This window comes from Odocoileus virginianus, chromosome X, assembly GCF_023699985.2.
Source record: "Odocoileus virginianus isolate 20LAN1187 ecotype Illinois chromosome X, Ovbor_1.2, whole genome shotgun sequence".
NCBI lineage: Eukaryota > Metazoa > Chordata > Mammalia > Artiodactyla > Cervidae > Odocoileus > Odocoileus virginianus.
In genome coordinates this window covers 47,174,585-47,187,918 of record NC_069708.1, presented here as the reverse complement: position 1 = coordinate 47,187,918, position 13,334 = coordinate 47,174,585, and the positions used below count along the sequence as shown (strand labels likewise).

Genomic DNA, 13,334 nt, shown 5'->3' with positions numbered 1-13,334 from the left:
AGAAAAAGTAGGTTAAAAGCAGGTTATTAAAATACACTATGTTGTCAAATACAAACTAAGGAAAACTATCTTCCTGCTTTTCTTATATCAGTAACCAAACAAAAAATATGATTAATGCTTATAGATTACCATTTAAAGTATAATATTTAGGCAGTATGTAGTTTCCAACCAGTTATAAATCAATTACCTTTGCTTGCACTTTCTACATGTTCCAGTTCGTCAGTAAATTTCAGGATATCCCGGTAATTTTCCTCACAAATTTCAGCAAGAAAATGCAAGAGGGTGGTCTTTTGATCTACTGATTTAGTATCTCGGATCTGAAATGGAATAATGATAACTATTTTTAGTATTTTTCAGCAATATAAATATACTTTTACTTAAAGAAGTGAAACAAATTAATGAATGAACTCAATTCATTATAATTAATAAAACTTTTTTCTAATGTCTAGGATAGTTCCCACTGGGCTCTAGTAAAAAGGTGCTGGGTTTTAAAATGAACTCATTTTCAAAGAGAGAAAGGTGACCCAAAATGTAAATAATAATAATAAACTTTCATCTGTATTTCTTAAAATGTCTAAATCATGATGGCAAAGTGAACTATTCTTTTCATGAGAAAAGAACAACCACTTAAGTATTGATAATAATGTCCAAGTAAATGCGTGTTTCTGTCATCAGCATTTTGGTCTTTGTATTATCTCATAAATATATTCTTAAAAGTTGGATGCATCTATGAGGCTATATTTATTTCTAGTCATCACCTATGCAAATGAAAATAAAAGAGCAAGTGCATTGTATGCTCCTTTACTTGCATGGGCCATCAAAAAAGAATAACTAAAGCCTTTTAAGCTGATTTATAAACAGAATCTGACCACACAATCATAATAATATGTCAAATTTTATTTGTCTGCTTACACATTGTATCTTCTTTTCAGAGACACTAGAAAAGAGATGTTTCAGTTAGAATGATAAAAAAAAACTTCAAAGTATAGGACAAAAAAAATCTATAATGAGAATCTAAGTGTTTTCTTTAATATAACTGTCATACAAGACTAAGTACAAATGAAATCAAGGATTTACTTATAAACAAAGGACAAATATGGCATGAAGTATCAAGTTTTCTCATTCTATTGGATGTTTTAATTCTATAATCCTTAGATGATGGGTTTGTCCACTGATGTCCATACTGATTTGGGGGTTTTAGCTTTAAGGATTACTGTTTAGAATAAATGAATATTCTTCAAAAACAGGCTTATGAAGAGGCTTGGAGGATATTTAGGTAATTACAGAGTAATTTAATCCTTATTGTTTTAGTGGCTAAGGAAAAAAAAAATCACATTTACTTAATCAGGTCCATACTTTTTGTGTTACAGTTTATTTAAACAACTGTTAGATTCCAATGATATGAACAACATAAAAGAAATGCTAGTCTTAAGGCTCAAAACAAACAGCCATAGGAGTCATGATGCTGGTAATTCAAGCGATCACAATGATTCCTTTTAGGATTTCTGGAATTACCATTTATCCAAGGCAGGTAAAAATATTTAAAATTTTGCATTATTATGCTGATGCAGCAAACACTTTTTAAGTACTACAAAGTTAAAATGGCACAATTCAATAATAAGCTATAAGAACAAAAAGCAACAAAAACCTAAATAGCAATTTGTCTTAAGTCAGGCTCACAGCTGTGAAGACTCAATAGGATGTTCACTTTCCAAAAGAGAGGTCTTTTCTTGAGATTACAGGGTTATATGTTCACAAAGTACACCCCTTTCAGAGGATTGCTGGCTACTCCAAGCAATAAGAAAATAAGCATTTTCTTTGTTGTTGTTGTTGTTTCTTACAAAATACTTTAATTCCTAAATGTTCAAGCTGGAGTTATAAAAGGCAGAAGAACCAGAGATCAAATTGCCAACATCCACTGGATCATAGAAAAAGCAAGAGAGCTCCAGAAAAACATCTACTTCTGCTTTATTGACAAGAGTCAAAGCCTTTGACTCTGTGGATCAAAACACACTGTGGAAAATCATTCAGAAGATGGGAAAACCAAAGCACCTGATATGCCTCCTGAGAAATCTGTATGCAGGTCAAGAAGCAACAGAACTAGACATGGACCAACAGACTAGTTCCAAATCAGGAAAGGAGTACATCAAAGCTGTATATTGTCACCCTGCTTATTTAACTTCTTTTTTTTTTCATTTATTTTTATTCGTTGGAGGCTAACTACTTTACAATATTGTGCAGAGTACATCATACAAATGCCGGACTGGATGAAGCACAAGCTAGAATCAAGATTGCTTGGAGAAATATCAATTATCTCAGATATGCAGATGACACTACCACCCTTATGGCAGAAAGTGAAGAAGAACTAAAAGAGCCTCTTGATGAAAGTGAAAGAGGAGAGTGAAAAAGTTGACTTAAAACTCAGCACTCAGAAAACTAAGATCATGGCATCTGGTCCCATCAGTTTGTTGCAAATAGAGGAGGAAACAATGGAAACAGTGAGAGATTTTGGTTTTTTTGGGCTCCAAAATCACTGCAGATGGTGACTGCAGTTATGAAATTAAAAGACGATTGTTCCTTGGAAGAAAAGCTATGACCAACCTAGACAGCATATTAAAAAGCAGAGACATTACTTTGCCAACAAAGGTCTGTCTAGTCAAGGCTATGGTTTTTCCAGTAGTCATGTATGGATGTGAGAGTTGGACTATAAAGAAAGCTGAGCTCAGAAGAATTGATGCTTTTGAACTGTGGTGTTGGAGAAGACTTGAGAGTCCCTTGGACTGCAAGGAGATCCAACCAGTCCATCCTAAAGGAGATCAGTCCTGAATATTCACTGGAAGGACTAATGCTGAAGCTGAAAGTCCAATACTTTGCCACCTGATGTGAAGAACCGACTCATTGGAAAAGACCCTGATGCTGGGAAAGATGGAAGGGAGGAGCAGAAGGGATGACAGAGGAAGAGATCGTTGAATGGCATCAATGATGTGATGGACATGAGTTTGAGTAGGCTCCAGGAGTTGGTGATTAACAGGGAAGCCTGGCTTGCTACAATCCATGAGGTCGCATGGAGTCGGATATGACTAAGCGACTGAGGTGCACTGAAAAACACTAGGTACTTAAAGAAATTGACAGCACTTCTTCCTAAAGGAAGGGAAATTGATCTGTATTTTATGAAATCTATGGAGAGAAACTATTTACACACAGAGAGACAAACACAGAGCCTAACAATGAAAACCCATGCAATTTTTTAGGACACCACACTGTAGAAGTATATCAATTTTCTTTCTAAAAATGCACAGAGCCAATCCTGGAAATGAAAACACAAGAATAGAAAAATAGCACTGTGCTCGTATGGCAACCTTGTGGGTGATTTAAAAACTCCCTTTTTGACAAGCATGCTTATTAGTGCTTAATTTTAAGAATTCTCAGAAGTGAAGTGTAACATTTCAGTTAAATATCTTTATCGGAATCAGAAAGAGTAGTCAACAGCGTTGCATGACTTTTCTAGAATTCTAACATTGCCTTCAAGGCATGGACAAAGATGACCATATGCCTATCTTGTCAAGCTGAGAAATATTTCAGTTGGTATGGGAGATAACTTGCTAAATCTGTACTGAAATGTTTATTTTTTAAATAACCTTACAACAAGAGTCTATCTTGTGGTTTCAAACTGACAGGGAATAGTCAGGACAAATATGTGGTCTTTTAAAAATTTTTCTCTATGTCCATGAAACTTAGACAAATCATTTAAAAATGAATATATAATGTTAAAACATAAGGGCAAAGCATCTTTGCATATTAAAGTATATTTACCTTGTATTATCAAGTCTTCAATGTCTCTTACTGTGTCTACACCATCCACACATTAGTCATCGTCTCTCTCAGGATCTACTGAATGGTTCAATGTCAAGTACAGAAGGCAGCTAAGACCATTCACCTTCATCACTTCTAATGGCTAAAGGCATTTATCCAATAATTTGCTCTTCCAAGTGTACTCGCTAGCTATAGACATCTCCTGGGGTAGTATAAAGGTAACCTGAGTATGTTCAAAATCACTTCCAAAGTGTTTGGGTTAGTTTATTAATAAATAAAATTGACTGTTTTGATATCAGGTTAACTCAGTACAACATGCAAAAGGATGAACAAAATGGCCACCCTATAATCCTCTGTCTTGTACATATTTTCAAACAATATAATGACAAGTAGCTCCAGAAATTGGAATTATTTGAAAACACTAAAAACATTTTATAATATCTTAATAAAGTGAGTTATCAGTGAATGATAGCAATAAAAATAGAGCAATTCACTATATTCACTGATTAAGTGCCAGTTAATAAACCACATAGTGATTTTAATTATAATCATCTGATCAATAAATGTTACACATAAAGATTAATAACTGAATTTATATTAACTGTATCTAACTAATCTTTAATAACTTCTGAAATGGTACATGAATACAAAATACCTGCAACAGATGAACACATTTCTCTAGCAAATTCTGACCATTCTTTTTTCCCCTAATAAACAGGAGTGTTATATTATGAAAGATACTATTTATATGTGATGTGTTCAAATACATTTCCAAAACTTTAGCTAGGGAGATAGCAAAACAATCTGAATAACCAATTGCCTCATAAAAGATTTATTTTGAACACTGTCATTTGAGCCTGAAAACCTGCAGTCTTCACCCTATTTTTGAAATCAGGTGGACTGAACACACAGAAGGCAGCACACAGCCAGAGTGCCTGAGCCAACAACATTTTAATCATCTATGTCAGTCACACTCAATCTTTCTGCGAAGGACCCCTTCGATAGGTAATTTTCCCTTTTCCTGAGATTTAAGTCTATTTCTTCTTGCTCTGTCGTCAGTGGAAACTGAAAATAACTGGTCACTATCCTCTGTATAACACCTCTCAAAGAGTGAAAGCTCCCTTTCTCAGGTGTCCTTTGCTCTTAAATCAGACTGTTTCAGTTCATTTAACCTTGCCACACAAATGTTAGTTTTTAAATGTTTAATTTTGTTAGGATTAGAACCCATTCAAAGTTTCCACTTCAAAGTCTCCCTTCAGCTACTAGAAAATCATACCAACTTCTTGGTTTTGCATTTAAGGCCCTTTCTCAGCTGACCCTTGCCTACCTTTCTAATGTGTCCCCTGCTGCTTTCTGGTACCTACCCTTCTCTTCAGTCTGATTACAACTGCTTGAGCATACCATTCACTGTCACACCACTGTGCTTTTGTACATCTTGGCTCTCTATAGACTCTCCTCCTCTTTACTCTATCTGCCAAGTGAATACCTACTCAAATTTCAAGAGTACTCAAGTACTCCTTCCTTTCTGAAGACCCCGCTAAGGAATAATTTATTCCTTCCTTTGCTATGTTCCTTCACTATAAACATTTCAACACAGTACTTTCTTCCAGTCAGTATGAGCTCTTTCAAGGGAAGAAACCCTGTTTCACTAATATTTATTATCCACAGTCCCGAGGAGCATCGTAGTACATACCTAGGGAGGCAATCAATGTTTCTGAATGAAGATTTTACTCCACATAAATTTCCACCTGTGTAGGCCATAGAACAGTTCTTCTAAATTAAACTATACTCTTGTTCTGTGTGCATGTGTACACATGTGTACACACACACACACACACACATATACATACATACACATACAGAGATATTGACCACAAAGTCCAGATTTTTTCAGGACACCGTATCTATTGTGAGTTATATGAGAGGGAATGCCAGAACAAAGTCACAACATCCCCTTGGGAAATGAAGCACTAAACATTTATAAGGGGAGACAGGTTAGCACCAAAGCAATTATGAATGTAGAATTACATTCAATGATTCAGTATGGGTTGGACACTAGGGATCAGAGATAAACAATAAATGGTACTTCCAAAGCCCCAAAAGCCTAGCATTTACTAGAAAACACAAAGTTATACAGAAAGGGGATGACGTAGAAGAGTAATTTTGTAGAAAGTGTCAAGGACTGATATAGCTAAAATGATAATGAGTACATGAAAAAAAAAATGCAGAAAAAGGACAAATTTAAGACACACTGTGAAGACAAACAAGATTAAGCCACTGAAAAGAAATACCTGGGATGACAGAAAGGGAAAGATTAGACACCAAAAGTTTTAACTATGGGTGATTAAAAGAATGGTTGCACTGGAAATAGAACTACCATGCGACCCTGCAATCCCACTGCTGGGCATACACACTGAGGAAACCAGAACTGAAAGAGACACATGCACCCCAATGTTCATCGCAGCCATGTTTACAATAGCCAGGACATGGAAGCAACCTAGATGTGCATCAGCAGACGAATGGATAAGAAAGCTGTGGTGCATATACACAATGGAATATTACTCAGCTATTAAACAGAATGCATTTGAATCAGTTCTAATGAAGAGTATGAAATTGGAGCCTATTATACAGAGTGAAGTAAGTCAGAAAGAAAAACACCAATACAGTTTATTAATGCATATATATGGAATTTAGATAGATGGTAATGATGACCCTATATGCAAGACAGCAAAAGAGACACAGATGTAAAGAACAGACTGTTGGACTCTGTGGGAGAAGGCGAGGGTGGGATGATTTGAGAGAATAGCATTGAAACATGTATATTATCATATGTGAAATAGATTGCTAGTCCTGGTTCGATGCATGAGACAGGGTGCTCAGGGCTGGTGCACTGGGATGACCCTGAGGGATTGAATGGGGACGGAGGTGGGAGGGAGGGTCAGGATGGGGAACACATATATACCCATGGCTAATTCATGTGAATGTATGGCAAACACCACCAAAGTATTGTAAAGTAATTAGCCTCCAATTAAATTTTTTTAAAAAAGAGAGAAAAAAATAAAGAGGAAAAAAAAAGAATGGTTATATTGAGAATGCGGCAACTCTCTAGAGTAAGCTGGCTTTGAGAAGGAGGTAGCAGTTCTTTTTTTAATCGTTAAGTGGTAGCTCTGTGGAGCTAATCTATGGAAGGTGGTCATAGCCATTCCATTCTGTCTGCTTCATTTTATCCTATATAATAATGCTTCTTAAACATCCATATGACCATGACATTCTCTTCCTTCAAAACAATAATGGTTCTCTACAACTCATATAAAGAGGTTCACATTTCTAATCAGAATAGTTATGAGCACAGACTTTAGATTCAGACAATACTAGGTTTGAACCTTCACTCTCTATACCATTCACTACTTGTGTGACCTTGGGCAAGTGACCTAAATACTCTATGTCTCAGCTTTCTCATCCATAAAATAGGCATCAGATAAGACTTGTAGAATTTAATAAGATAGTCTATTATCATGACCAGGATCATCATCTAGATTAGAAGTGATAAGAATCTACTCTAGCTTCCTATCTTCATACAGAATAAGTCATTACCATAATCTAATAGTCCCTCTGTGACCTGGACCACCATTACCATTGAGATCTTATCTCTAGCTATTATCCCTCACCAGCCCCCTTGAGCTATGCTTGACCTCCATTCTGTTGCTCCTTGAATTTACCAGGCATGTGTCTCACTCAAAGCCTGTGCCTGCACTTTTTCTCTGCCTGGAAGTTTTCACTTTTATTCACCAGAATGGCTAGCTCCTTCTCATCTTTCAAGATCTATACTCAAAAGTCACTTTCTCATTATGTTCTTTTCTAGCTACTCTATCAAAAATTGCAATCCGCTCTCAAAACATCTCTTACCTCTTTCCCTCTTATATTTTTCTCCACAGCAATCATCACAAATATACTACTTATTTTTAAATATTTTATTATTTTTTATTATAATAAAAATACTTTTTTTCAATTATCTGTCTCTCTCTGGCACAATGTCAGCTACACAAGTAGAGGGAATTTTTTGGTCTGCTTTGTTCACTTTTATATACTCAGCATCTAGAACAATGGCTGGCAAATAACAGGCACTTAATATTTACTGAATGCATGAATGGGTGAAGGTTTCCATTCCTTTTCTTATGTTCTTTTTGACCTAAAATATCTTCTTCCTTCATCATGTGGTAGTAGCCTACACCCCCTTTAAGGGGGAGGAGAACCAACATTTCTAACCTATCTATCATGTGCCTATGGGCCAGGTACTTTGATAAGTGCTTCAAATGTGTCATCTTTTCTTTAAAAATATCATCAAAACATTCAGTTATTAACAAGCCCATTTTATAGGTAAGGAACCAGGTCTAGAGTACTTAAGTAACTTGACCTTGGTCAAAAGTTGGTGCCAGAATACAACATGGTAACTTATGAACACTGGGTGTCTATCACATTCTGGACAAGCATCAAGGGTGATGAAGGTGATGGGACTGGGGGATGGGGTCATTCAGGGACAGTAGTGCTAACGATCCACTGTGAACTTTCCTGAACAGAATTAATAAATTTTGTTTTTATTTTCTCATAGTGATTTATAAAAACTCTAGTTAAAGGATTTTTTCCACAACATATCATTTTGTTTACACAAGGAGTCTCACCTGCCAAACTGTGAACTCCTTAAGAAAGAAGAAAAAATATAATTTTGTTCAGTAAATCTTTGTTGAATGAATACATGCTACAGAGAGCACAAAGATATTGAGAATTGACTTGACGATTAGAGAAATTTTCCATGACCTTCATGCACAGTTTCAATACGTTGCCAGTGGTGCAAACTTAAAAAAGACTGGATAACCAGAAAGAGAAGGTAATATGTAAGGTAATTTATTAAAAATATTGATTATGGGTAACAAATAGCTAGATAATAGAGGGGGCAGCAGAGCTGGCAGCTGGAAAATGGTGAAGCCAGTAACAAAGATTATTATGATTACTCGTCCTCAGCAAGTTCAACATAATTAAGGCTGTGGGGATTAGGCAATGGAAGAAATAAACATTGAAAATCACAAGAAGGAAAATGGATAGGCATTGGCTATTTCACTCATTCTCAAACCATGGTTCCTGAATCAATAGATTCAGCATCACCTATGAACATGATCAAAATGCAAAAATGAGGGCCATGCATGAAATTGACTAAATCAGAAACTTGAAGTGTAGGCGTCCATCAGTATATGTTTTAATATATTGGCCAAAAAATCCTGATAGCACCTCCAGGTGATTAAGGCATGCTAAAGTTTGAAAACCACTAGACTTCTTCAAAGGAAATTTCTAGACAAGATGTTTGCCAGGGCCCTCTCATAACTACTTCCACATATAAAAAGTTGAAGTGCCAACATAACTCCAAAGCTTACTATTAATTTACAACTTAAGAGGAATTTTCTAGAAATCTGTGACATCTGAAGGACACAATCACTCTGAATATTCTTGATTAATTTATATTAAAAATGAGACTGATTAGTATCAGAACTTACCATCTACTCATCTAAGAACTGATGACCCAAACAGTATGTCCAAAGCTGTGAAGATTGTAAATACACTGTTCATAGGTCTTTAAAACTCTCCCTCATCCTTCACCTAAAAGTGTATTGAAAATACAGCTACGATTCATGTCACTGTATGGCAAAAATGACTACAATATTGTAAAGTAATTAGCCTCCAAATAATAAAAATAAATGCAAAAAAAAAAAAAACCCAAAATACAGCTACATGATGCTGCAGTGTGTCTTATCGTCCCTGTATTATCAGGGTGATGGGCTAGACAACTCAGAAGATCCTTCATGCCTTCCAACTGTAATTCAAGCTGCAAAACTCACTTCTTATTGGCAAATCTGAATTACTGTTGAAATATTTGCTCAAGAATTTTGGATTAGAGCAACAAATTTCAATGCAAGACATCAGGTTTCAATGCTTTCCACAAAAAGTCTTGCCTTATGAATGTATTTCACCAGTTCTAATTTCTAGGCTAATGTGTACTGGCTCTAAGTAAACAAATGCCATGACATATTTAAGCAGGTTTAAAAATATTAAAACTTCAATGTGGTGGAATATAAAAATACAACAAAGTAGTGAATATAACAGAAAAGAAGCAGACTCATAGATCTAGAGAATAAACTAATGGTTATCAGTTGGGAGGGGGAAGGGTACAACAAGGGTGATGGGACTAACAGGTACAAACTATTATGTATAAAATAAGCTACAAAGATATATTGTACAACAGGGGGAATATACCAAATATTTTAAAATAACTATAAATGGAATATAACCTTTAAAAATTGTGAATCAGTATATTGTAGACCTGGAATTTATATAATATCATATATATCAAATATTTTTGAATAGAAAAAAAACTTCAATGTGAGATAAATTTCATGTCTCTAGATTATATCAGAAGGAAGGCCTTTCTAGACATGCCTGTTCCTTTCTCCCCTCGTGTTTATACAAATGGCCACAATGAAACTCAGCAAACTTATCAACAGGTCCTTTACTCAGGAAAACTCAGAAACACCTAATCCCTCTGCATCAGGGAAAGAGCTCTGACAGACAGCAACACAACAGGATCCACGTTTATATTGAACTGTCCTTGGAAAGAAAGGATGTAGAGAAAAGCAGTGAAGGAATATGGTAGATTCATTGGAATAAACCCAGCTAGACTACCAATATGATCAGATCATTCAACTTCATTTCTTTTAGCAGAAATGTTCCCTAATCATGGCTTCTTTTTCCCTATTATATTTTTATATTCATGGAACAGTTAATATTTAAGCAATCATGAATGCTCCAGTGCATATATCAAAACAACTGCTATTGTGTGCCAGTCCTGGTACAGCACATGAATTCTAATGTTTGTCTCCTTTATTTAAGCAAAATTAAGTTCTGAGCTCTCTGCCAAGGGTTGTTTACAAATTATTGCTTTCTTCAATACCACCACACGCTGCAATAACATTGAGAAAGATAATGTATTTTTAAGGATTGCAATTACCATAAAGATATTAGCTCTGTAGCGACGACCAGACAAGTTTCATACATGCTTTCCTGGCTTTATTTCTAACTCTCACCCCAAATGCTTTCCTGGTGCTACATGACCAAGGCTGACACTAATTCAGCCAAATGTAATATACAGTAGAAAGATGTCTTAATTCTTTATGGAAATGTGACTGTCCTTTTTTCTTTTAACATTCTTTATTTGAGTACTACAATAGTATTAAAAAAAAAGGGAACAGATAATATCAGTTGTGTTAAAGTCAAACAATTTAAGAGTTTTACACTTGTTTGCTTCATTTATAGCAGCAGTCTGTGAAAGGAGAGCTTAAACTTGAAAACCATGACAACATTAAATGGCATAAAGACTCATCTCAATTGCCACCTTCTGGCCCAGCAGGGCAGTGGTGATGTCAGTTTTCAAGAGAAGACAAATTTTGCTTTCTTGTTCTTCCTGCTCCACCTCTCAGCATTTTTCCTTCTATCCCTACTTACTTATTCAAGGAGAATACTCTGCATATGCATTAGCCTGAAGTAGTCAGCACCAGTGGCAAATCAACAACCATTTGTCCTCATTTGAGGCAAGACCAGAAAGAATTAATGAATCATGTCTATACTTTAAAAACTAAAGCTGTTCTGGCACTTTCAAGTGCTCTTAATCAACCTGCCTATAGGTTTACCAAATGGAAGTTCTTCTGAGACTAGTTTTGAACAAAAATCAAGTTATTCTAAATTGGTATAGAAATACTTTACAGACACGAATATCCCTAAGGTCTTCAGTGGTTTCCTCTCAGAAATGGTTAAAGCATTTAACTAAAATTTGCAACTTTTATTGTCATGAGAATTTTACTTAACAAAATTGTTTTATATGCATGAGGTTTGAAAACAAATGAAGGAATTTTGGGTTTGTTTATGTTTTTCCTGTTCATCACCACCACCAAATAGGTGTATATAACTAATATTGCTATCTATATATGGTGTAAATAAATGACTTTTGGAGGTGTGACATTAGTGGCTTTAAGAACAACTACTTAAGCTATTTAAGAACAACTTTTAAGGCCTAAGTTATGCAATATTGCCAAATTATAATTAGAATCTGTGCAACCACTGTTTAGGGATGAGTTACATAATTAGCTATCCTCTGTCATTCTTTTTCATGACTGTATACTATTCCACCACATGAATATACTTTAGGTATAGTCTCATGCTGACCATTTCTGTTATCTAGTTTCCATTCTTAGAGGGGTGAGGGAGTCATTATTACAGATATTCTTATAGATAATGCTGTTGTGAATATTATTGTGTTATAATACACATACAATTTGCCATTTTAACCATTTTTAACTGTATAGTTAAGTGGTGTTAAGTACATTCAACGTTGTTATGCAAGCATAACCAATGTCCACCTCCAGAACTTTTTCCCATGCTCACATTCTGCACCCATTAAACAATAATTCCCCATTCTTCTTTCTGTTCTACCTGCTAGCAACCATTACTCTGCTTTCTGTCTCTATGAATTTGTTTGTTATATACCTCAATTAAGTGGGATTATCAATATTTGTCCTAATGTGTCTCGCTTATCACACTTAGCATAATGTCTTCAAGATTAATCCATGCTGTAGGATATACCAGATTTCCTTTCTGTAAAGGTTGATTAATAGCCCAGTGTATGTATATAGCATATTTTATTTATTCATTCATCTGTCAGTGGACACTTGGGTTGTTACCACCTTTGGCCATTTTGAATAATGCTACTATGAATAATCAGTATGCAAATATATGTTCAAGTCTCTGCTTTCAATTCCTTTATGTTTACATATAGAAGTGGAATGTGGCATAATACGGTAATTCCATGTTTAACTTTTTTAGTAACTACCATACTGTTTTCCACAGGGGCTATTATCACACAAGCCATTTTACATTCACACAAGCCATTGTACAAAAGTTCCAGTTCCTCCATTTCCTTTCTAATATGTTTGTTTTCTGTTGTTTCTTTTTTTTTTTTTTTTAAGAAAGTAGCTATCCTAATGGATATGAAGTGGTATTTCATTATAGTTTTGATCCAGATTTCCCTAATGATTAATGATGCTGAGCATATTTTCATGTGCTGATTGGCCATTTTCTATAGAAAAATGTCTATTAAAGTCTTTTGCCCATTTTTGAATTAGGTTGCTTGTGTTTGCTGTTGTTCATTTGTAGGAGTTATGCTTTATCAGATATATGATTTACAAATACTTTCATCCATTCTGCAGGTTATCTTTTTACTCTGTTGATAGTGATTATTCTTGTACAAGTCTCCAGAGCCCTTATGTAAGAGCTTATTTAGAGAATATACTAGGGGCGACATTTATGGTATCTTCAACATTTCTAAATCATATGAAACTGTTTTCCAAAACAGAGGTAACAAATCACACTCTCATCAATAGTTCCCTTTGACACACATTCTTATTCACTCATATTATTATCAG

At 35.1% G+C, this 13,334-nt stretch overlaps 1 protein-coding gene across 3 annotated transcripts in view; it reads right to left on the bottom strand.

Annotated features, from left to right (window-relative positions):
- Window positions 1-13,334, bottom strand: part of DIAPH2 (diaphanous related formin 2) — a 953,573-nt gene that overhangs the window by 439,131 nt on the left and 501,108 nt on the right. For all 3 annotated transcript variants that reach the window (XM_070461796.1, XM_070461795.1, XM_070461794.1), the window contains one exon: window positions 188-317. In XM_070461796.1, the coding sequence (XP_070317897.1) occupies window positions 188-317 (130 nt within the window). The remainder of the gene's footprint in view (window positions 1-187; window positions 318-13,334) is intronic.